At 42.0% G+C, this 21266-nt stretch overlaps 1 protein-coding gene across 1 annotated transcript in view; it reads right to left on the reverse strand.

Annotated features, from left to right (window-relative positions):
* Nucleotides 1–3016: 3016 nt before the first annotated feature.
* Nucleotides 3017–21266, reverse strand: part of LOC130253657 (mucin-5AC-like) — a 63395-nt gene continuing 45145 nt past the window's right edge. The window contains exons 26-42 of the mRNA XM_056492401.1: nucleotides 20610–20766; nucleotides 20328–20456; nucleotides 19862–19988; nucleotides 19141–19184; nucleotides 18853–19044; nucleotides 13218–17566; nucleotides 10462–13102; nucleotides 9858–9998; nucleotides 9444–9652; nucleotides 8805–8979; nucleotides 7647–7690; nucleotides 6652–6774; nucleotides 6462–6560; nucleotides 5965–6087; nucleotides 5594–5639; nucleotides 5074–5185; nucleotides 3017–3412 (exon numbers count right to left, since the gene is read on the reverse strand). Coding sequence (XP_056348376.1) covers nucleotides 3151–3412; nucleotides 5074–5185; nucleotides 5594–5639; nucleotides 5965–6087; nucleotides 6462–6560; nucleotides 6652–6774; nucleotides 7647–7690; nucleotides 8805–8979; nucleotides 9444–9652; nucleotides 9858–9998; nucleotides 10462–13102; nucleotides 13218–17566; nucleotides 18853–19044; nucleotides 19141–19184; nucleotides 19862–19988; nucleotides 20328–20456; nucleotides 20610–20766 — 8973 coding nt within the window. The 3' untranslated portion in view covers nucleotides 3017–3150. The remainder of the gene's footprint in view (nucleotides 3413–5073; nucleotides 5186–5593; nucleotides 5640–5964; nucleotides 6088–6461; nucleotides 6561–6651; nucleotides 6775–7646; nucleotides 7691–8804; nucleotides 8980–9443; nucleotides 9653–9857; nucleotides 9999–10461; nucleotides 13103–13217; nucleotides 17567–18852; nucleotides 19045–19140; nucleotides 19185–19861; nucleotides 19989–20327; nucleotides 20457–20609; nucleotides 20767–21266) is intronic.

Below are 21266 nucleotides of genomic sequence, written 5' to 3' on the forward strand. Positions count from 1 at the left end.
AACAGGTTTTTTTCCCCCTAATAAACGTTATTGCCTGTTTGGTTGATATGTAATACCGTACAGAGGATGTTTTTTGCTGTAATTATTCTGAAGACATTGTTTCTCTGTATTGAGGTCCAGTGTCCAAATGTGTTTCTTGCACTCTAAAGTACATTAACTTTTTCATTCTAATTTAATAAATGTATCATCTGAATGAAAGTGTATTATGTGTCTGTTGGAGAGCACCACAATGTGATCAGACCACGATCTAAAATTCAAGAATTGGTTACTGTCTCTTATTCAGTGTTGAACATTAGTTGGCAAATTACACCTGTTCTTTGTGTGACTGTCTGGTGGGAATAGATGCTCAAAAGTAAATGCTCAAAAGTACTTGAAGAATTCCTCTACAGGCAGGTGCCTCTTTCTGACTCTTCTAGGGGCTACTTTCTCAGGGAAATGTTCTGGTGTTGCAGGTCTGGAGGACAGAAGGCAGTAGTGAGGCTTCATTGTCTGAAGGACAGCATTGGAGGGTAAGGGAGGAGGGAAGAACAATGTGAGTATGGAGGGAGTGCTCCAGTGTGAAGGATGGAGGTCTCTGGATGAGAGTGGCGTCCGAGTGAAGTTATGGAATGGACCATGTGTGTTATTCCAGCTACAAAAAGAGCTGGCTTTATCTGCTAATATATGATAAATGAATTTTAAAATGAATTTGCATAGCATCTCTTTCTAGTACTGTGATGGCAAAGGTACCTGGGGCCCTCTTCCTCACTTAACAGCATCACCATGCTCAGTGATAATTTTAATTATTAACCAACTGCTAGTCTGAAGTATCACTGTGTTATCAAGCTAACATTTTGGGATTTACTGGCCATTCACAGTGCTTTTTCTTCCTAATCAAGAGGGTTTGTTTTTTTTAAACGAACGATAGTTGAGATGAATCTTTCACAGCTGATTTTTCTTAGATTTATTTCCTTAATGTATTGAGTACCTACTGGGAAATAAAACTGTGTTCAAATTGTACTTTTTTCTAGCCCTCGGGTATCAGTTTCTATCCCAATTTATCTTCAAAGGCTTTCACCTTTCTCCGTTTTGCTGTGAGAGATAAGAAGAGCAAAAATTAGTTTACTTTTAAAAGTGTTTGTGTTCTTGTGGCTGCTGAAGCATCTCTTTAGCATTTTGTATTTTTATTAGCTTTTTCATATCAGTGTTAATCAGGGATGATGTGTGGGGTATAGAGAGAGATCAGTGTGTTTTGAATTACTAAAATATTTCAGAACACCAGTGTGAACGAGACCTCCAGGAGAAATGCACATATGTGTTTTCTTAGAATAAGAAGTAAAAATGAAAACCCATATTAGCAATCTTCTCTGTAGTTTTGAGTTGTAGCCTACTGAAGACTTGATCTTTCTCTTCTAGATCCTCAGGAAATATAGTCAGAAACCTAAGTTAATCTATTTTTATGAAGTAGTATATTTTAGATGTATTTTCTTTACTATCTTGCCAAAAAGCTTAATTTTGTAAGAATGAATAGACTATACTTGGGTTATACCATAACTTTTGAAGGAAAATTTGCATATAGACAGGAAAAGTGAATTTATGGAAAGCAAGTAGATTGAAAATTATCTTAGCTACATCTGTGTTTCTATGGATGAGAGAGCTGTGAAAGTACTACTGTTTGAAGTATTCAAAGAGTTCACTTAAGACATGTTTTAAAAACATTTCAGTGTATGAAAAATGGATAACTTTTATAAATTTAATGTATTTATCATTGAAAGAATGAAGGATAATTGAGTTTATTTTAAAATCATCTCCAGTCATAAAATAACCCCAGGGGATGAAAAAGTACAAATTCCATGTCTCTGCTGTCCGTGTTTCTTTATGGATTATCAGGAACTTAACACTCACAGGACAATGGTTTTCTGCTTTAAATTTGTTACTTCTGTACTAGTCATCAGTTTAATGTGGAGTATTCAAGTTGATTTAAAATGCTTACAGCTATTTTTAAAATTATTCTTTAAGTAGTTCTAAGAGTACATAATGCGGGGAATGGTTACAAATTCCTGCCTGACACAACTGGGACACTGCTCTGTGACTACACTACCTTCCCAGGTGCCCTTGTTTAACAGGTACAAGGTTCTGCAAGGGAATACCAAAGGATGAGGATGATGGTTCATCTCTGCTGGAAGACTCACCAAGGGGAAGTTTCCCTATGCAGTGTGTTGAAACTGCTTCCAGAAAGAAAGAAAGGTGAGGTATTGGCAAAGGAGACCCTCCAGTGAGGAGAACAGAAGGTCCAATTTCCTGGCAAGCCCCACTTCTTAGGGAAGTCATTTACTTCTGTGGGGGCTGGGTTAGAGATGTGATGGGGAAACTTTCAGCTCAGGTACAGCCCTTTGATTATTACCCATTATTGCTTTCTCATTATTGCTTTCTCATTTCAATGATGAAGTTTGCAATATGAAGGCCATGGATGATCAGAAGGGATTTCAGGGCCTTGGGACACCTGGTTACTATGGGAACAGGAGCATGGGTAGTGTTCTCCTTTATCCTTCAGTTGCAGGGAAGGGTGAAGGAAGAAACGAAAAGAACCAGCAGATCAATACTTGGTGGCAACAGCTGGGGTACACCTGTCTCAAACAGAAAAAAGTATCTGAGTCAGGTAACTTCCTGATGCCATTCATTGGACTCTGTCATTTAGGTAATGAAGATGGATGTTGAACAGTCAACGTAATTGAAAAGTACTGAAGGTTTTATTGATCAAATAAAGTAGCTTTGTCCCTGTTTTTGCAATGTGTTAGGACCATTATGTCTATAAAAAGGATATGCAATAACGCTTTAACTAGGATCAAGAAGTGCAATGTAGTTGCAATGTTTTCTTGCTTTGTTTTTCAGAGACCCCTTAATTTTTTTTACCCCAAATATAAGTTTTGTGATAAAGTATGTTTGCATATTTCTGTAAGTTACATGAGGTATTTTGCAGTCATATGATTTTACTCTTCAATACTGTAGCATTTAAAAAAAAACCCAAACACTACAATTTAATTGACTTTTTTTTTATTATTTTTACAAGACATGAAAAAAGAATGTTAAAGAAGGAGCACAAGTTATTCGGAAGAAGACATAATTCCAGCTTCCTAGGGTCTCTGCTTTCTTTTTCCAATTATCAAATCCTCAACTGAGTTGCCATTTGGAACCAAGGGATACAGCTTGTTGCAACTGGGAGCCATATTTTACAGATTGTTGGAATTGGGAGTCATGTGCTGCAGTGGTTTGTGAAGAGCAAGCATTCACACACTGGCAGTTTTCCACGTAGAGATAGTTGTAAGTTATGCTGGTTCCATTTCGGCAAGTCAGGGTCACCTCTCTTGTTTGGGTGCTGAGTTCCTGGCAGCAACCACACTTGTGTTCCATCTGGTTTGCTTCAAGAGAGTACCTGTGTTCCACGGGGGGGAGGGGGAAATGCATCTCATTAAAAAAACACAGAAAACCCCCTCAGTGATTTTTGTTTTGTGAGTGTTTGGCTTGGTTTGGTTTTGATTTTTTTTAAACATCCTCTTTTCCTCCTTCTTACACACACTTATGAATTTCATTACCTTTGTCTTCAGTAGTGAAACTGTTCTTGCTTCCACTGAATCCTGTTCAATTCAGTGGAATCATATAAACACATTAACTTTGATTTCTATTCTGTGATCACAGAATCGTGTAGGTTGTAACAGACCTTTCAGATCATTGGGTCTAGGCATTAACCCAGCATTACCCAGTCCACCACTAAACCATGTTTCTAAGTGCCACACCTACATGTCTTTTAAATACTTGCAGAGATGGTGACTCAACGACTTCCCTGGGCAACCTCTTCCAGTGCTTGACAATCATTTCAGTGAAAAAATATTTCCTAATATCCAGTCTAAACCCCTCATGGTGCAGCTTAAAGCCATTTCTTCTCATTCTTTCCCTTGTTACCCAAGAGAAGAGATCAACCCACACCTCACTAAACCCTCCTATCAGGTAGTTGTAGAGTATGTGGCCATCTCCCCTGAGTCCAGGTTAAACACCTCCAACTCCCTCAGCTGCTCTTCAACTCTTGTCTCCAGGCCCTTCCCCAGCTCTCTTGCCCTTCTCTGCACATGCTCCAGCACCTTAATGTCTTTTCTTCAGTGCCCAGAACTGGACACAGGACTCAAGGTGTGGCTTCACTATGGCCAAGTACACATTGTCCTGGTCCAGCTGGCCACACTATTGCTGATATAGGCCCGGATGTTCTTGGTCTTCTTGGCCACCTGGGCACTGCTGGCTCATGTTCAGCTGCTATCACCAGCAGCCCCAGGTTGTTTTCCACTGGGCAGCTTCCAAGCCCTTCTGCCCCAGCCTGTGGCAGGGTCTGGGGCTGTTGTGACCCAAGGGCAGGACACAGCACTGAGCCTTATCGGACCTCGCACAATTATTGATAAAGATGTAAAACAGGACTACCTGCAACACTGAGCCCCAGGGAGCACCACTGGTGTCTGTCTCCCAGCTGGAAGTAAACTCCACTCAACACCATCAATTTTTTACACAGTTCACCTGTCCAAGCTGTGAGCTCCCAGCTTCTCCAGGAGAATGCTGTGGAAAATGCTGTCTAAAGCTTTACAAAAGTCTGGATTGAGAATATCCACAGCTTTTTCCTCATCCCCTAAATGGGTCACTCTGTCATAAAAGGAGATTAGGTTGGTCAAGCAGCAGCTGCCCTTCCCAAACCCATTGTGGCTGCACCTGATCCCCTGTTTGCCTTGTATGTACTCAGTGATCACACTCCATGGATCTCTTGGATCCACACTCCAAGACAATCTGCTCCATGTCCTTCCATGGCTGCAAGATCAGGCTGACAGGCCTGTACTTCCCCAGATCCTCTCTCCAAACTTTATTGTAGTTGAGCATCCCATCTGCTGACCTGCAGTCAACTGGGACCTCCATGGTTAACCAGACTGCTGACAAATGTTTGAAAGTGGCTTTGGGAGCACTTTCTCCAGCTCCCTTAGTACCCTTGGGTAATAAATTAACTTGACAGACCAATAGAAAGGAAGCCATAGAAATGTTAAATTAATTTTTAGAACTTACATTGAGGAGCCAGGACAAGTTCCTTCACAATATGACAGCTCAACAGGTTCTGGAGACTCACAGTCAGCATGGTGGATCACAGTTTCCTTGGTATAAGGCTGGCAGTTTTTAGCTTCATAAAAAAAGGAGAAGAGAGAAAATAGATTTCAGTTGTCTAGTTCTGAACCAAAGGAATTATAAGCCAGTTCCCAAGTGCTTGATGTCTGATTACTGAGAATCTGCAGTATGTGATAGGGTGGGTACTGTGTATATGGAGTTGTCAGACTATTCTTTGATTTCAGCTGTAAAGTGCCTTTGGAAGATAATGCAGAGGCCTGAGCATTGCTGGTTTGATTTGTGGTATTCAGTATCAGGGAAAAAAGAAATTGCATTTTTCTTTTGCATAAACAGTGAAACACAGGATCTTCTTAAATAGACTGTGAAAGCAGGGTGAGTGAAGAATCCTTCCATCCACTCAAAGACAGTTACAAGTTGAATAGAGTGCTCTTGAGGCAGAACACATAAACACAGCATTACTTACGTTTACATATTTTGCAGCACCCATCAAATGTAATCTCTGCGTTGTCCTTTGTAAAAGTAAAGGAGAAGGATGTATATTAGTGCACAGATGACAATTACAAAAATAAGAATAAGAATATGAATTACTACTGATACCGGGAAGAAGATTTCTCTGTGATGTACCCTGAATGACTTACTGTCCTCACCACAGGAGTCTTGAATACTTGTAGCCTCATAAGAAAATACTGTGCTTTTCTTATTATTAATCATAGAGCAAGCCTAGTTTCATTCTTAATATATTCCAACTTCAATGGAAGTAATTTGTTGTATTCTTCCTTGTCCCTCCTTGTTCATTTATTTGAATTCAGTCAATAAAAATTGATTAAAACTTACAGGATCGCACTCTCCAGGGTCGTACTCAGGGCATACTTTTTTAGTCTGGACTGCAACAAACTGATCTTCAATTTTTTCACATTTGTAATGGCTGCATTGATCAAGTGGCAGGATCTCGTTAACCTAAGATTTTATAAGAAAAGCAAAAGGTTTTTTTTATTGTGATTAAGTATGTGTGAGCTAATTAAGTTCTCACTCCTCAAAGATTCTCAGATGCTTCTGAACTTCTTTCAAGTGGCAAAAATGAAATTCTGGAAACTAGCTAGCTTAAAATTTTAAATCGTGGCTCTGAACACTTAGACCATAAATTAGAAAGCATTGTTCCATTAGGCACAAAAATCAAGAATTTGACTCCAATTAATGTTCAACTCAGAAAGCGGATATGGTTTTTTTCAGAGTAATTTCAGTATTTTATTTTTACCAGTAAGGGACATGAGTTGACTCAGCTTTTCTAACTTATATGGGATAACAGATCTGAAAATGAAAGGAATACTTACATTGAGCACATGAACAGTGTTGTTACTGAGTTTGACTTTGCAAGCTACTTCAATACACTTCCCGCAGCACTCTCCTTCCTCAGTCATGTACTGGTAACCCTACTCAGAAAGAGATGAAGAAGAAAATATGGTGATGGAGAATTCTAGTCTTGCTGTAGCTGACTGGGCAGCCTAGAGAACCTGAACTCACCAGCGGGCAAGAGGTCACACACTGAACTGTTTCACAATGCATAACATTTGCATTAGTCTCTGGATTTTTCTCAGAGCTGCAGGTACACTTCTTACATGAGTCAATTACTACTGACTTTCCAACCTGCAAGACAGAAGGAAAGACCACAAAAACATTCAAATGCCAACAGTTTCTCTATCATATAAAGGCAGAGTTGAAAGCATTGCTGAGAGCCATTAATGTTGCTGAAATGCAACAATGACAGTTCTCAAATTCTCTTTGAACACAGATGTTTTTTGCTTCCTGCCTTGCAGGAAAGCACATATTAAGAGGAAACTAAATGAAGCAGTGTAAAAGGGAGCAGTAAATTAATGAAATTAAATTAAGACTGGTTTGTACTGTTTAATTATTTTACCACCTTTTCAGTGCTCCATTTAAGAATATTTTTTATCTATAAGTTATATTTATTGGTTGTAAAACAATTATAATTTAAAAACAGGGATTAAAATAAGCCTTTACATATGCAGATACATAAGCAAAGATCTAAATTTACATATGGATTTTAGTCTTTCTGAAATGTATCCCCAAAGACTCCAGTGCTAATATTTCAATTATGAGTTAATACCTAAGTACCAATTTTAGCAAAAGGGTTTAGGTATCAACTAAATAACAAATGTTAGTTTTGTTTTTTAAATGTTCTCTGGGCTTTTTTCAAAGCCCAAAGAGTTTGGGCTATTCATCAGATTGTCTGGTAAAGTCATTAATTACAGAAGTGAGAGGAAGCTTAAAAAGAAAGTACATCACTAAAAATGGTGCTTGTTTGATACTACTCAGTTGAGGAAAACTTCAGTGAAAATTTTTATTTTGACTTTAAAATACCCAAACAACTTCCAGTTAAGGGCTAGAGAGAAAAACCCCCACAAACATGTACTGGGAAAAGAACTTTCTCAAAGACTTATTTTGGTAGAAAAGATACACTTTTCACTTCCAGCAATATACTGCTATATCATTCTTACCGTGTACAGTGTTCCATTAATCACACACACATCAGGTATAGGTCCTGAAAAACAAAACAGAAAATGAAATCTAGAATAACTCAAATTGTGAGACTTCCTGAGAAGCCAAGATGTTATCAAGATATTTGTAAGTAACACTGGGAATATGGAAAACTTGAATTAAGTCCCCCTACATGCTTAGTCTTCATATGTAGTGTAGCTGAATGTTTAAGTAAAGTTCCATCTTTAAAATTAGCTGGAAGAGTTGGAGGGGAATGGTTTCAAAATCAAGCTATGCCTGAAAAATCCCTTTTAAATTAGTTGCTTCCTCTTTGAACTCTAGCATTCCAGTGATATACAAAGATGCTTCAGTTATTGATTCATTATGACCTTTCAGAACATGGCTTGTATGGAATATTGATTCTGTGGAAAAAGGTATTCCTACTGTGGTATTGTAAATCTGACAACATGGCAGAACTCATCTATGCCTTTCACAGAAATGCATCAAACTTGCCTGTTCCTTTGTTTTGACTTTCCTTTTTCAGGCTTAATTTATGGATACCTTTTATTCTTTTGCACAAGTACACATACATAAAATATATGTATATAAAAGTGTATGTTTATAAATAAACTAAAATAACTGTAGGATTTTTTTATTTTCATGAGCATCTGGCAAGGGTGTAAGTATAATTACTACTTTTCATACACTCAGTTCAGTTACTGATTGCAATTTACTTTGTTCTATTGTTTCCTGTTACTTGGTCTTGTTAAGCTTTTTAGTGGCTTATTCTTCTGTTTATGCATCTTAGTTTAGTTGCATTTAGGGTAATGTTGATGTGCTCCAATGTTCTCATGTAATAACAAAAAAAGATGCATCAATAACTTTTATAATTACAGGTACAGAGATAGTTGAGCTACACAGACCAGTGAATGTTCAAAATACTATTCTGCTCTCCCACCTATTCTCTCATCAAAGTTAAATAAAAATAACATTTTTTTAAACAAAGCTGTAATGCATATTTAGGCAAAAATCATTGTGTGTTTGCTGAGACAGAACAATGTAAGAAAGATTTTGCTGTTATTGTGATACATGAAGAACTTCCTTAGATATTAATGGAAGTGCAAATGTAATTTACTGGAGTATGGTGTGGTATTTATACATGTATTTTTAATACTTACGGCATTCAAATTCAGGACAGCATGGGTCTTTTTGTGGTAGTACAGGCATGGAAACAAATCCTAGGTCACAAACAGTTTGCTGAGCTGTTTGGCATGGGAGTGGCTGGCATTTCACAGTAGCAGTAACGGAGTCACAGACACACTTCTGGCATTCATTTATCCACTCTTCTCCAGGCTGAAAATATATAAATTATTTATTCTTAAATGCTCCTTCAACCTAGTTGTTCTGTTTTATCTTAAGGTATTCTCTCAAAATTACTAGGGAATTCAGATTCGAGTTGTCTTAGTACACATTTAAGAGCAGGTATACTCAGAACAACCACAGAATTTTCTTCTGCATAAAAAGAATGATATTTTACATTTCATGGCTTGTCTACTTATCTCTCTGAAATTTAAATTACTTTTATTAAAACCAAAAGTGTCTAACTTAGTGATCTTTTCCACCTAGAGATTACTTAGAAGTCTGGTAATGCGAGGTTAAATAATTTTGTTCTATCAGGTCATTTGTTACATGAGCAATTTTGTTATTGAGATACATAGAGGTTGATTTGAGCTGGCTGTTTGGAATTGAATCTGTTGAAAAGGACAGAAATTGGTCAGGTTTTGCAATAGTGGTATTAGAAAGTGGGGGGGAACCACCTTTCGTTCAGGATTGACATCAGTACAGTTTCTTTCTACTGAAGTTGTGGAGGTTGTTGCTGTGGTTGGTGAGGCAGCTTGTGATGTAGTTGAAGGAACAGGAGTTGTCAGAGGACATGGTCCTTGGAAGGGCTCAATCTCACATTCCTTGCTGCAAAGTGCATAAAAATTACAGCCAGCTCTGTCTGTTCTGTTGTATACCACTTCCCCTGTAGATGAAAATTGGAGGAGAAATTACAAGAATGAAAATACATAGGGAGAAAAATCAAGACATTATTGTGAAAATATAAAGTGTAATCGGGTATAAAAAGTTCTATGTTTAGATGATTTTGAGTAGTTATCTTTAATGGAATAGAGTCTTAAGGGTTTATATTGCTTATGTATTTTTTAATAATCATAAAATAAGACACTTACCAGGAGAAAATAAGGTTTCAAACACATGACAAAAGCATGGAGTTATTTTGCTGGATGTAACAGATGTGCTGGTGGATGAACTGAAGATTGCAGGAGTGCTTGTTATAACATAACTTGATTGTGATGTACCAGCTGAAGATACTGTTGAGAACAAGTAATAATTTAGTTTGCGGGTACAGGATTTTTATCTAACAATTTTAACATATTCAAGAGGTTTATTCAACGTTCTGGCAAACAAAGGGAACATTTTTGTTACATTCAAACATGACTTCTTCATAAGTGGAGATTGTGGAATTTTTTTCATTGTAAATTGAATAACATCTGGCCTTTGACAAATCTTATGAGATTACCTCTAAAGTTTTAAAAAGTTTCAAACTTCTCCATTGAAGTAAGAATTAATACTGTGAAGTTAACCTAGCTGTCAAACAGATACTAGTAATAAAGGGCCAGATTGATTAAAAATTGGTTTATGTGTTTTAAAGAATATAAATGGTCATAGATTCATACAATCACTGATTAGTTTAGGGGAAGAACACAAAGGTATGAATATTGCTCTAAAGAAAAAGCTGTGTGTAAAACATTAAGAAGTAGACAGTGACATAACCTGTGGTACTTCCAGACTGAGGAAGAGAAGTAGTGAGCACACCAGTGGAGGCAGTGATGGTGGTGGTAGCAATGATGGTTGTGCCCTCTCTAGCTCGGGCTGTGGTGCTTGGCACACCTGTGGTGCCAATGGTGGTTCTGGTTTCAACTTCAGGGATTGTAGTTGGAGATGTTGCAGCCCGGGTTGCCGCACTGGAGGTTTCTCCTGGAGCAGAGGTGGCTGAGGCTCCTGTGGTGCTTCCTGGAGTCATTCTAGAGGTCCTGGCAGTGCTGGTGACTGTTGTTGCTGTCGGAAGGAAGGTGGTTGTGCCTTCAGTCTGAGGAGAGGTGCTGGTGGTGGTAGCAGCAATGATGGTTGTGCCTTCTCTGGCTCTGGCTGTGGTGCTGGGGACAGCTGTTGTTCCAACAGTGGTTTCTACTTTAACTTCAGAGATCGTTGTGGGAGATGTTGCAGCCCGGGTTGCCACAGTGGAGGTTTCTCCTGCAGCAGAGGTGGCTGATGCTGTTGTGGTGCTTCTCTCAGTGATCCTTGAGGTGCTGGCAGTGCTGGTGGCTGGCGTGGGCACAGTTGTTGTTGGGATGATGGCGGTTGTGCCTTCAGTCTGAGGAGGAGAGGTGCTGGTGGTGGTAGCAGCAATGATGGTTGTGCCCTCTCTGGCTCTGGCTGTGGTGCTGGGGACAGCTGTGGTGCCAGTGGTGGTTTCTATTTTGATTTCAGAGATTGTCGTGGGAGATGTTGCAGCCCGGGTTGCCACACTGGAGGTTTCTCCTGGAGCAGAGGTGGCTGAGGCTGTTGTGGTGCTTCTCTCAGTGACCCTTGAGGTGCTGGCAGTGCTGGTGGCTGGCGTGGGCACTGTTGTTGTGGGTGGAATGATGGCGGTTGTACCTTCAGTCTGAGGAGGAGAGGTGCTGGTGGTGGTAGCAGCAATGATGGTTGTGCCTTCTCTGGCTTTGGCTGTGGTGCTGGGGACAGCTGTGGTGCCAGTGGTGGTTTCTATTTTGATTTCAGAGATTGTAGTTGGAGATGTTGCAGCCTGTGTTGCCACAGTGGAGGTTTCTCCTGGAGCAGAGGTTCCTGAGGTTCCCGTGGTGCTTCCTGCAGTGGTTTTGGAGGTGCTGGCAGTGCTGATGGCCTCAGTGGACCCGGTTGTTGAAGGAGGAATGATGGTGGTTGTGCCTTCAGTCTGAGGGGGAGAGGTGCTGGTGGTGGTAGCAGCAATGATAGTTGTGCCTTCTCTGGCTCTGGCTGTGGTGCTGGGGACAGCTGTGGTGCCAGTGGTGGTTTCTATTTTGATTTCAGAGATCGTTGTGGGAGATGTTGCAGCCCGGGTTGCCACACTGGAGGTTTCTCCTGGAGCAGAGGTGGCTGAGGCTGTTGTGGTGCTTCTCTCAGTGACTCTTGAGGTGCTGGCAGTGCTGGTGGCTGGCGTGGGCACTGTTGTTGTTGGAATGATGGCGGTTGTACCTTCAGTCTGAGGAGGAGAGGTGCTGGTGGTGGTAGCAGCAATGATGGTTGTGCCTTCTCTGGCTCTGGCTGTGGTGCTGGGCACACCCGTGGTGCCAACAGTTGTTTCTATTTTGATTTCAGAGATTGTAGTTGGAGATGTTGCTGCCTGTGTTGCCACAGTGGAGGTTTCTCCTGGAGCAGAGGTGGCTGAGGCTGTTGTGGTGCTTCTCTCAGTGATCCTTGAGGTGCTGGCAGTGCTGGTGGCCTCAGTGGACCCAGTTGTTGGGGGAGGAATGATGGCGGTTGTGCCTTCAGTCTGAGGGGGAGAGGTGCTGGTGGTGGTAGCAGCAATGATAGTTGTGCCTTCTCTGGCTCTGGCTGTGGTGCTGGGCACACCCGTGGTGCCAACAGTTGTTTCTATTTTGATTTCAGAGATTGTAGTTGGAGATGTTGCTGCCTGGGTTGCCACACTGGAGGTTTCTCCTGGAGCAGAGGTGGCTGAGGCTGTTGTGGTGCTTCTCTCAGTGACTCTTGAGGTGCTGGCAGTGCTGGTGGCCTCAGTGGGCACAGTTGTTGGGATGATGACGGTTGTACCTTCAGTCTGAGGAGGAGAGGTGCTGGTGGTGGTAGCAGCAATGATAGTTGTGCCCTCTCTGGCTCTGGCTGTGGTGCTGGGGACAGCTGTGGTGCCAGTGGTGGTTTCTATTTTGATTTCAGAGATTGTCGTGGGAGATGTTGCAGCCCGGGTTGCCACACTGGAGGTTTCTCCTGGAGCAGAGGTGGCTGAGGCTGTTGTGGTGCTTCTCTCAGTGACTCTTGAGGTGCTGGCAGTGCTGGTGGCTGGCGTGGGCACTGTTGTTGTTGGGATGATGGCGGTTGTACCTTCAGTCTGAGGAGGAGAGGTGCTGGTGGTGGTAGCAGCAATGACGGTTGTGCCCTCTCTGGCTCTGGCTGTGGTGCTGGGGACAGCTGTGGTGCCAGTGGTGGTTTCTATTTTGATTTCAGAGATTGTAGTTGGAGATGTTGCTGCCCGGGTTGCCACAGTGGAGGTTTCTCCTGGAGCAGAGGTGGCTGAGGCTGTTGTGATGATCTCTTTCGGATGTCCTGGAGGTGCTGGCAGTGCTGGTGGCTTGCTCAGGCACGGTGTACCTTGGGGTGATGGTGGTGGTTCCCGGTGTTGAGAGGGCACTTGTTCCTACAGTGGTTGTTATTTCTTTTTGTGGAAATGTGGGGAGAGCAGTTGTTGTTGCTGCAGGTTGGGTTGCTACTGTGGTTGTTTCTGCTGGGAGGTATGTTGTGGAGGTGCTTACTGTTGTGGAGGTGCTTACTGTGGTGCCCGTGGGTGCTAATGTTGTCTGGCAGTGTTTTTGGTCACAGCACAGCACTGAGACCTCGTAGTCGAAGCACGTGGGGTACTTGAGACTCTGATCTTTATTTTTACACACAAGCCCCTTCTCAAGGCTGCACTCAAACTTCTGTCCCATTATTTTCACAATGGTGTCAGCGTAATCTTTAGCTCGGCACTTGATGTCTTGTGGCTTGTCACACAACTCATACCCAGCAGCTCGGATGTTTTCAAATGTCTCTGAATCTCCATTTTCACTGCCTGGAGTAGGGGAGTCCACGTTAAACCACTGTGTCCAGGCACAGCGTCCCACCACGCAGTTGTCTGTGGAATTGGAGATGCGGATAGTGGTGGTGCCAGGGGTGGGCACAGGGGTTGTTGTGGGTGGAGTGAAGGTGGTTGTGCCTTCAGTTTGAGGGGGAGAAGTGCTGGTGGTGGTAGTGATGATGGTCGTTGTGCCTTCTCTGGCTCGGGCTGTGGTGCTGGGGACAGCTGTGGTGCCAGTGGTGGTTTCTATTTTGATTTCAGAGATTGTAGTTGGAGATGTTGCAGCCTGTGTTGCCACAGTGGAGGTTTCTCCTGGAGCAGAGGTTCCTGAGGTTCCCGTGGTGCTTCCTGCAGTGGTTTTGGAGGTGCTGGCAGTGCTGATGGCCTCAGTGGACCCAGTTGTTGTGGGAGGAATGATGGTGGTTGTGCCTTCAGTCTGAGGGGGAGAGGTGCTGGTGGTGGTAGCAGCAATGATAGTTGTGCCTTCTCTGGCTCTGGCTGTAGTGCTGGGGACAGCTGTGGTGCCAACAGTGGTTTCTATTTTGATTTCAGAGATTGTAGTTGGAGATGTTGCAGCCCGGGTTGCCACACTGGAGGTTTCTCCTGGAGCAGAGGTGGCTGAGGCTGTTGTGGTGCTTCTCTCAGTGACTCTTGAGGTGCTGGCAGTGCTGGTGGCTGGCGTGGGCACTGTTGTTGTTGGAATGATGGCGGTTGTACCTTCAGTCTGAGGAGGAGAGGTGCTGGTGGTGGTAGCAGCAATGATAGTTGTGCCCTCTCTGGCTCTGGCTGTGGTGCTGGGCACACCCGTGGTGCCAACAGTTGTTTCTATTTTGATTTCAGAGATTGTAGTTGGAGATGTTGCTGCCTGTGTTGCCACACTGGAGGTTTCTCCTGGAGCAGATGTGGTTGAGGCTGTTGTGGTGCTTCTCTCAGTGACCCTTGAGGTGCTGGCACTGCTGGTGGCCTCAGTGGGCACTGTTGTTGTTGGGATGATGGCGGTTGTACCTTCAGTCTGAGGAGGAGAGGTGCTGGTGGTGGTAGCAGCAATGATGGTTGTGCCTTCTCTGGCTCTGGCTGTGGTGCTGGGCACACCCGTGGTGCCAACAGTTGTTTCTATTTTGATTTCAGAGATTGTAGTTGGAGATGTTGCTGCCTGTGTTGCCACAGTGGAGGTTTCTCCTGGAGCAGAGGTGGCTGAGGTTGTTGTGGTGCTTCTCTCAGTGGCTCTTGAGGTGCTGGCAGTGCTGGTGGCCTCAGTGGACCCAGTTGTTGGGGGAGGAATGATGGCGGTTGTGCCTTCAGTCTGAGGGGGAGAAGTGCTGGTGGTAGTAGCAGCAATGATGGTTGTGCCTTCTCTGGCTCTGGCTGTGGTGCTGGGGACAGCTGTGGTGCCAGTGGTGGTTTCTATTTTGATTTCAGAGATCGTTGTGGGAGATGTTGCTGCCCGGGTTGCCACAGTGGAGGTTTCTCCTGGAGCAGAGGTGGTTGAGGCTGTTGTGGTGCTTCTCTCAGTGACTCTTGAGGTGCTGGCAGTGCTGGTGGCCTCAGTGGGCACAGTTGTTGTTGGGATGATGACGGTTGTACCTTCAGTCTGAGGAGGAGAGGTGCTGGTGGTGGTAGCAGCAATGATGGTTGTGCCCTCTCTGGCTCTGGCTGTGGTGCTGGGGACAGCTGTGGTGCCAGTGGTGGTTTCTATTTTGATTTCAGAGATTGTCGTGGGAGATGTTGCAGCCCGGGTTGCCACACTGGAGGTTTCTCCTGGAGCAGAGGTGGCTGAGGCTGTTGTGGTGCTTCTCTCAGTGACTCTTGAGGTGCTGGCAGTGCTGGTGGCTGGCGTGGGCACTGTTGTTGTGGGTGGAATGATGGCGGTTGTACCTTCAGTCTGAGGAGGAGAGGTGCTGGTGGTGGTAGCAGCAATGATGGTTGTGCCCTCTCTGGCTCTGGCTGTGGTGCTGGGGACAGCTGTGGTGCCAGTGGTGGTTTCTATTTTGATTTCAGAGATTGTAGTTGGAGATGTTGCAGCCTGTGTTGCCACAGTGGAGGTTTCTCCTGGAGCAGAGGTTCCTGAGGTTCCCGTGGTGCTTCCTGCAGTGGTTTTGGAGGTGCTGGCAGTGCTGGTGGCCTCAGTGGACCCGGTTGTTGAAGGAGGAATGATGGTGGTTGTGCCTTCAGTCTGAGGGGGAGAGGTGCTGGTGGTGGTAGCAGCAATGATAGTTGTGCCTTCTCTGGCTCTGGCTGTGGTGCTGGGGACAGCTGTGGTGCCAGTGGTGGTTTCTATTTTGATTTCAGAGATCGTTGTGGGAGATGTTGCAGCCCGGGTTGCCACACTGGAGGTTTCTCCTGGAGCAGAGGTGGCTGAGGCTGTTGTGGTGCTTCTCTCACTGACTCTTGAGGTGCTGGCAGTGCTGGTGGCTTGCTCAGGCACGGTGTACCTTGGGGTGATGGTGGTGGTTCCCGGTGTTGAGAGGGCACTTGTTCCTACAGTGGTTGTTATTTCTTTTTGTGGAAATGTGGGGAGAGCAGTTGTTGTTGCTGCAGGTTGGGTTGCTACTGTGGTTGTTTCTGCTGGGAGGTATGTTGTGGAGGTGCTTACTGTTGTGGAGGTGCTTACTGTGGTGCCCGTGGGTGCTAATGTTGTCTGGCAGTGTTTTTGGTCACAGCACAGCACTGAGACCTCGTAGTCGAAGCACGTGGGGTACTTGAGACTCTGATCTTTATTTTTACACACAAGCCCCTTCTCAAGGCTGCACTCAAACTTCTGTCCCATTATTTTCACAATGGTGTCAGCGTAATCTTTAGCTCGGCACTTGATGTCTTGTGGCTTGTCACACAACTCATACCCAGCAGCTCGGATGTTTTCAAATGTCTCTGAATCTCCATTTTCACTGCCTGGAGTAGGGGAGTCCACGTTAAACCACTGTGTCCAGGCACAGCGTCCCACCACGCAGTTGTCTGTGGAATTGGAGATGCGGATAGTGGTGGTACCAGGGGTGGGCACAGGGGTTGTTGTGGGTGGAGTGAAGGTGGTTGTGCCTTCAGTTTGAGGGGGAGAAGTGCTGGTGGTGGTAGTGATGATGGTCGTTGTGCCTTCTCTGGCTCGGGCTGTGGTGCTGGGGACAGCTGTGGTGCCAGTGGTGGTTTCTATTTTGATTTCAGAGATTGTAGTTGGAGATGTTGCAGCCTGTGTTGCCACAGTGGAGGTTTCTCCTGCAGCAGAGGTGGCTGATGCTGTTGTGGTGCTTCTCTCAGTGATCCTTGAGGTGCTGGCAGTGCTGGTGGCCTCAGTGGGCACTGTTGTTGTTGGTATGATGGCGGTTGTACCTTCAGTCTGAGGAGGAGAGGTGCTGGTGGTGGTAGCAGCAATGATAGTTGTGCCCTCTCTGGCTCTGGCTGTGGTGCTGGGGACAGCTGTGGTACCAGTGGTGGTTTCTATTTTGATTGCTGGGGTGGAGACAATAAATGGTGATGTTGTTTGAATAGCAACAGTGGATAATTCTGTTGGAAGAGTTTTTTCTGTAGATGTAGTGGTGCTTTCCGTGTTGGTTGTGGAGGTGCTGGCAATGGTGGTAGCTTGGGTTGGCACTTTTGGTCTGGGTGTAGTGACAGTTGTGCCTTGCGTTGGCAGGGCAGTAGTACTGGAGATTATTGTGCCAGGAGTGGTTTCTGGTGTTGATTCTGAGAGAGTGGTTGTCGGTGTTGTAGTTTGTACTTCTGAACATGGTATGTATGTGCAGCATGATATTCTGATTTCATAATTATAGCATTGCTTAGATTTTTGTTCCTGGTTATTGCATATTAATCCTCTGCTTTGACTACACTCAATTGTTTGGTTAAGGCTGGTAATTTCAGTATCTGGGTGTTCTTTGGCTCTGCATTGAACTTCGCTTGGGTTTGTACACACACTGTATCCTTTATCCTTGAGATTTTGAAATGTTTCATAATCTCCACTGTCCTCTTTGTTTTCAGGCTGACTGGAATCAAACCATTCTGACCACACACAGACATTTTTCACACATACAGTTGTCACTGGCATTGCAGTTGTCGTTTCTGTAATTCAAAGAAGAAAAATAAGTCTTATCTGTTCTTATTGAAGAGAGTTCTAGGAAGAAATTATTCATCTTCCAAACCTTTTTTTGTTGTATACATATTTTTTTATATTATGTAGTATTTTAGTTTTAATGATCATGCTTTGCCAATCTCAAATTTAATTTCTAAAGTATGTTTTGACCTTTTCCCTGTATTATTATTGTAGAGATACTTTCTTCGATAGCTATTAAAGATTTGTAGGTAAATATAAGTATTCTGATATGCTTTGACAGTATGTCAGATGATAAATCTCAGTATGTTAGATAATAAATCTCAAAATTGCTATGATATATGTAGAGAAAGTTTTATTCTCCTTGGTATTATCTCTGTATTTATTTATACTTAACTGCATAACCATGCAGACTTTAAAATATTTTTACCAGTTAAAGACTTTTCTACTTAGTTCAATATTACTACATGTAATGTATTTATAAATATAAAATATAAACTTAACATATATGTATTACATACAACTTACTATTATATGTAGTACATTATAATAGAGAATACACATATACTATATATGAAATATATAATCTAATAGGTATTTTCTAGGTATTTTAATAAAACTTCATATTCCTGGTATTATGAAGAAAACTATGTAGAATAGATATGACTTTCTTAATATGAATGCTACTTAATAGAATAATTAAATTTTAATATTTAGTTCTTGCTAGTATAAGTTTGTAATTACTCAGAATTTGGTCACTGTAATTAATTAACTGCAGGAATAATATACCAGTGTACTCTAGAAGTAGAATAAAACTGTTGATTTGGGTATTAAACACAATTAGGAAAGGTTCCAAAGAATGGTAATAAATTGTTTAAACATTCCCTCAAACTAAATGTCTTATCTTCAGTTTGTGCTTACATGCTCAGTAATTTAAGAAATGGCAGTGACTGTCTTTCATGTTTTCAGAAGCTGGGTTAGGACTGCTGGATTTTTTTGCAAGGAAATGAGAAGATTCTCCGGGGTGCAATGATTAATAAAGTCTATTAATTTTTCCCCTGGGAACACCATGGTGAAACAGAGGAGACTGAGTTTGTAAGAAATGCTGTATTCATTTCTACACCCTTAAGTATGGTCTGCTTTTTCAACTAAAGCTGCCAGGTGAATAGGTGGCTCCAGTGGAAGTCAACAGTTTCAAGTGAAATTATATACTGTTAACTGATGAAGAGGTTTTTTCAGATAATTTTTGGTCACTTAGAGAGATTGTTTAATTATTTTAAAGATTATTCATGCATACCTGAAGTAGCTGTGGGCTGAGTTGTGGAGAATGTAAATGGGGTTGTTGTAAAAACGCCACATTTAAAGATGTCTCTGCTTATTGTTCCATTGGCATCGCATGTTGCACTGATACACCATCCAGTTCCGTCTGTGGTGTTGTAGATGAGTTCACCATATTTATAGCTATTCCCTTCATAAATGCAGTTGCAGGCTGTAATTCAGAAGGAGTTTATTGTCAGTTCAGGCACCTATGAAAAGATAGTATCCAGTATTTCTTGTTCTAAATAATTTTTCTTAGCTGTCTTACCTTTATCATCGAACTTGCACTGTAAACCGTCTGATGTGCACTCACTGAAAAAGAAAGCATAAAAACCCATATATTTTTTCTGATTGTGATGTAATTTTATTAGTCATCTTTCTGACAGATACTGGCATCAAAAGGCAAGACACATTGTGTTTATTCCTAGGGTGTTCTGTTAGTTTTGGCTCCTTTTTGGACATTATTTTCCAAAATCTTCCTTTATATTAAACCCAAACTTATAAATAGAAGTGAAGTTAAATATTTAAGTCTACAGGAAGACTTTCCTTTTTTCCTTCATATCACTTTACTTGCATTTGCAATGTTTATGTACTAAATAGAAGGCTAAAAGGGTGAGTCTAAATGCTTAAATGATGCAAGTATGTAATAAAATCCTTGGAAGCAAGCCACTAATAAATATCTTTACTCATGGGAAAACATTTTTCCTGCCACAGGAATGTGAAATAGAGATAGCCTAGTCATAAAGAACTTCTTGTTCTTGATGTATCTTTATGCTGAGGATTTACAATTTAATCAGGAACAAATTCAATAGAACATAAAATCACAGAAAATCATCTTATTAATGTACAAGGAAAACTAGCATTAGATCTTAAGGCATTATTTTTTCACAGGTATCTTGAACTGATCCTGCACGTAACAGGAACATACAACTTCCCCCTGGAGTTTTGTCTTTTTTTCCTTGTATATGATGAGGAATGTTAAGTCTTACCATATATTGCATTCATCCCGTTTATATATCTTTCCATCTTCATCATCATAACAGTCACAGAGACTAACACACTTCATCTGATCCTCATGAAAATATGGCTTGTCTGGTGGGCAGTTAGGGTAGCAGCCTGAAGGTAGAAAAGGTAAGAATGAGATACAGCTAGCATTTGTGCCCAATGCATTTGCATGTCTTGTTTTAGTAGTCATAATGTTTTTGATTTCTGTTTTGCAATAGCTCTAGGAAGTAATGCAGCGTTAGTAGCATCAGCAGAGCCCATCCATAAGAACTTAGTCCTAGAGATTTTCTTACTCCAGTTTCCATACTCTGCCTCCATTCATGTGGTTGTAATGATATTAGAGAAAATTGAATTGTGCAAATATAGCTGATGGAGGAAATACACTTCATTAAAGACAATTTAAAATATAATAATTTTTACCCACTAGGAAGTACCTGCAGCTATTTTTACCTTCTAAACCGGGCAGGTCATTGAGGCACTTTCCACTTGGGTTCTTACAGGTCTTCATACAGGAAGCACCACAAGGCTTATAGTGCCATTCACATTCTCCTTGCTGATTGTAGTAATCACAGAACAGTGCTGAGGAGAAAAAGAAAGTTGAACATGTTCAGGAAAAAAAAAAAAGAGCGAATAGCTTAAGCATGAAAAATCTACACAGTGAGATGTTAATGCACATATGAAGATACTGTACATTTTAGCTACACTTTCAGAAGTGTTTATGACAAAACTTACGGCAAATTGTTGGGCTTCTCCAGGCTACACATACTCCAACTTCACTACATGCTTGGGCATAGGCAGCTACTGCTGTACAAAAGCAATCACAGTCTCCTCCAGTGTCGCAGGCACAAGCGTCTGTCACACATGCTTGGTAATATTTTGCTGGTTCAACCTGTTATTAAGCAGAAATATAATACTATGTATCCTGTCTTCTAAATGACTTCTTACCTTTGCTAGAGTAGTTTCCTTACAATTGCAGTATCTCAGAGGAAAGGCCTACATTGCTAATTTATTCTTCTTTTGTAAGACACTGTAAGATACCTGAGGTGATGCCAAATGATACATACAAATTATGTATTGTCAGATTTTTGGAAACCCAGACTTGTATCCTGGTGTAAGATTAGCTTAATTTAAAAAAAAATAATATTAGGCAACTGCACAGTTACCTGACAACATTTGTTATGTACTTAGTGTCAGGTAAAGGCTATGCTGATACTTCATTCCTATGTTATTATTTCATTGAGCTTGTCTTCTCTACCTGGTACATGAGAATTTTTATTCGAGTCAGGTTGCAAGGAAATACATAGTAATTATGAAATTATTATTCTTTAGTAATTATTTTTCTTTCGGAAATGTCTTTTTATTTCTTACAAGTAGGGACTATAAATCTGT

The sequence above is a fragment of the Oenanthe melanoleuca genome, chromosome 5 (genome assembly GCF_029582105.1).
Source record: "Oenanthe melanoleuca isolate GR-GAL-2019-014 chromosome 5, OMel1.0, whole genome shotgun sequence".
Lineage (NCBI taxonomy): Eukaryota > Metazoa > Chordata > Aves > Passeriformes > Muscicapidae > Oenanthe > Oenanthe melanoleuca.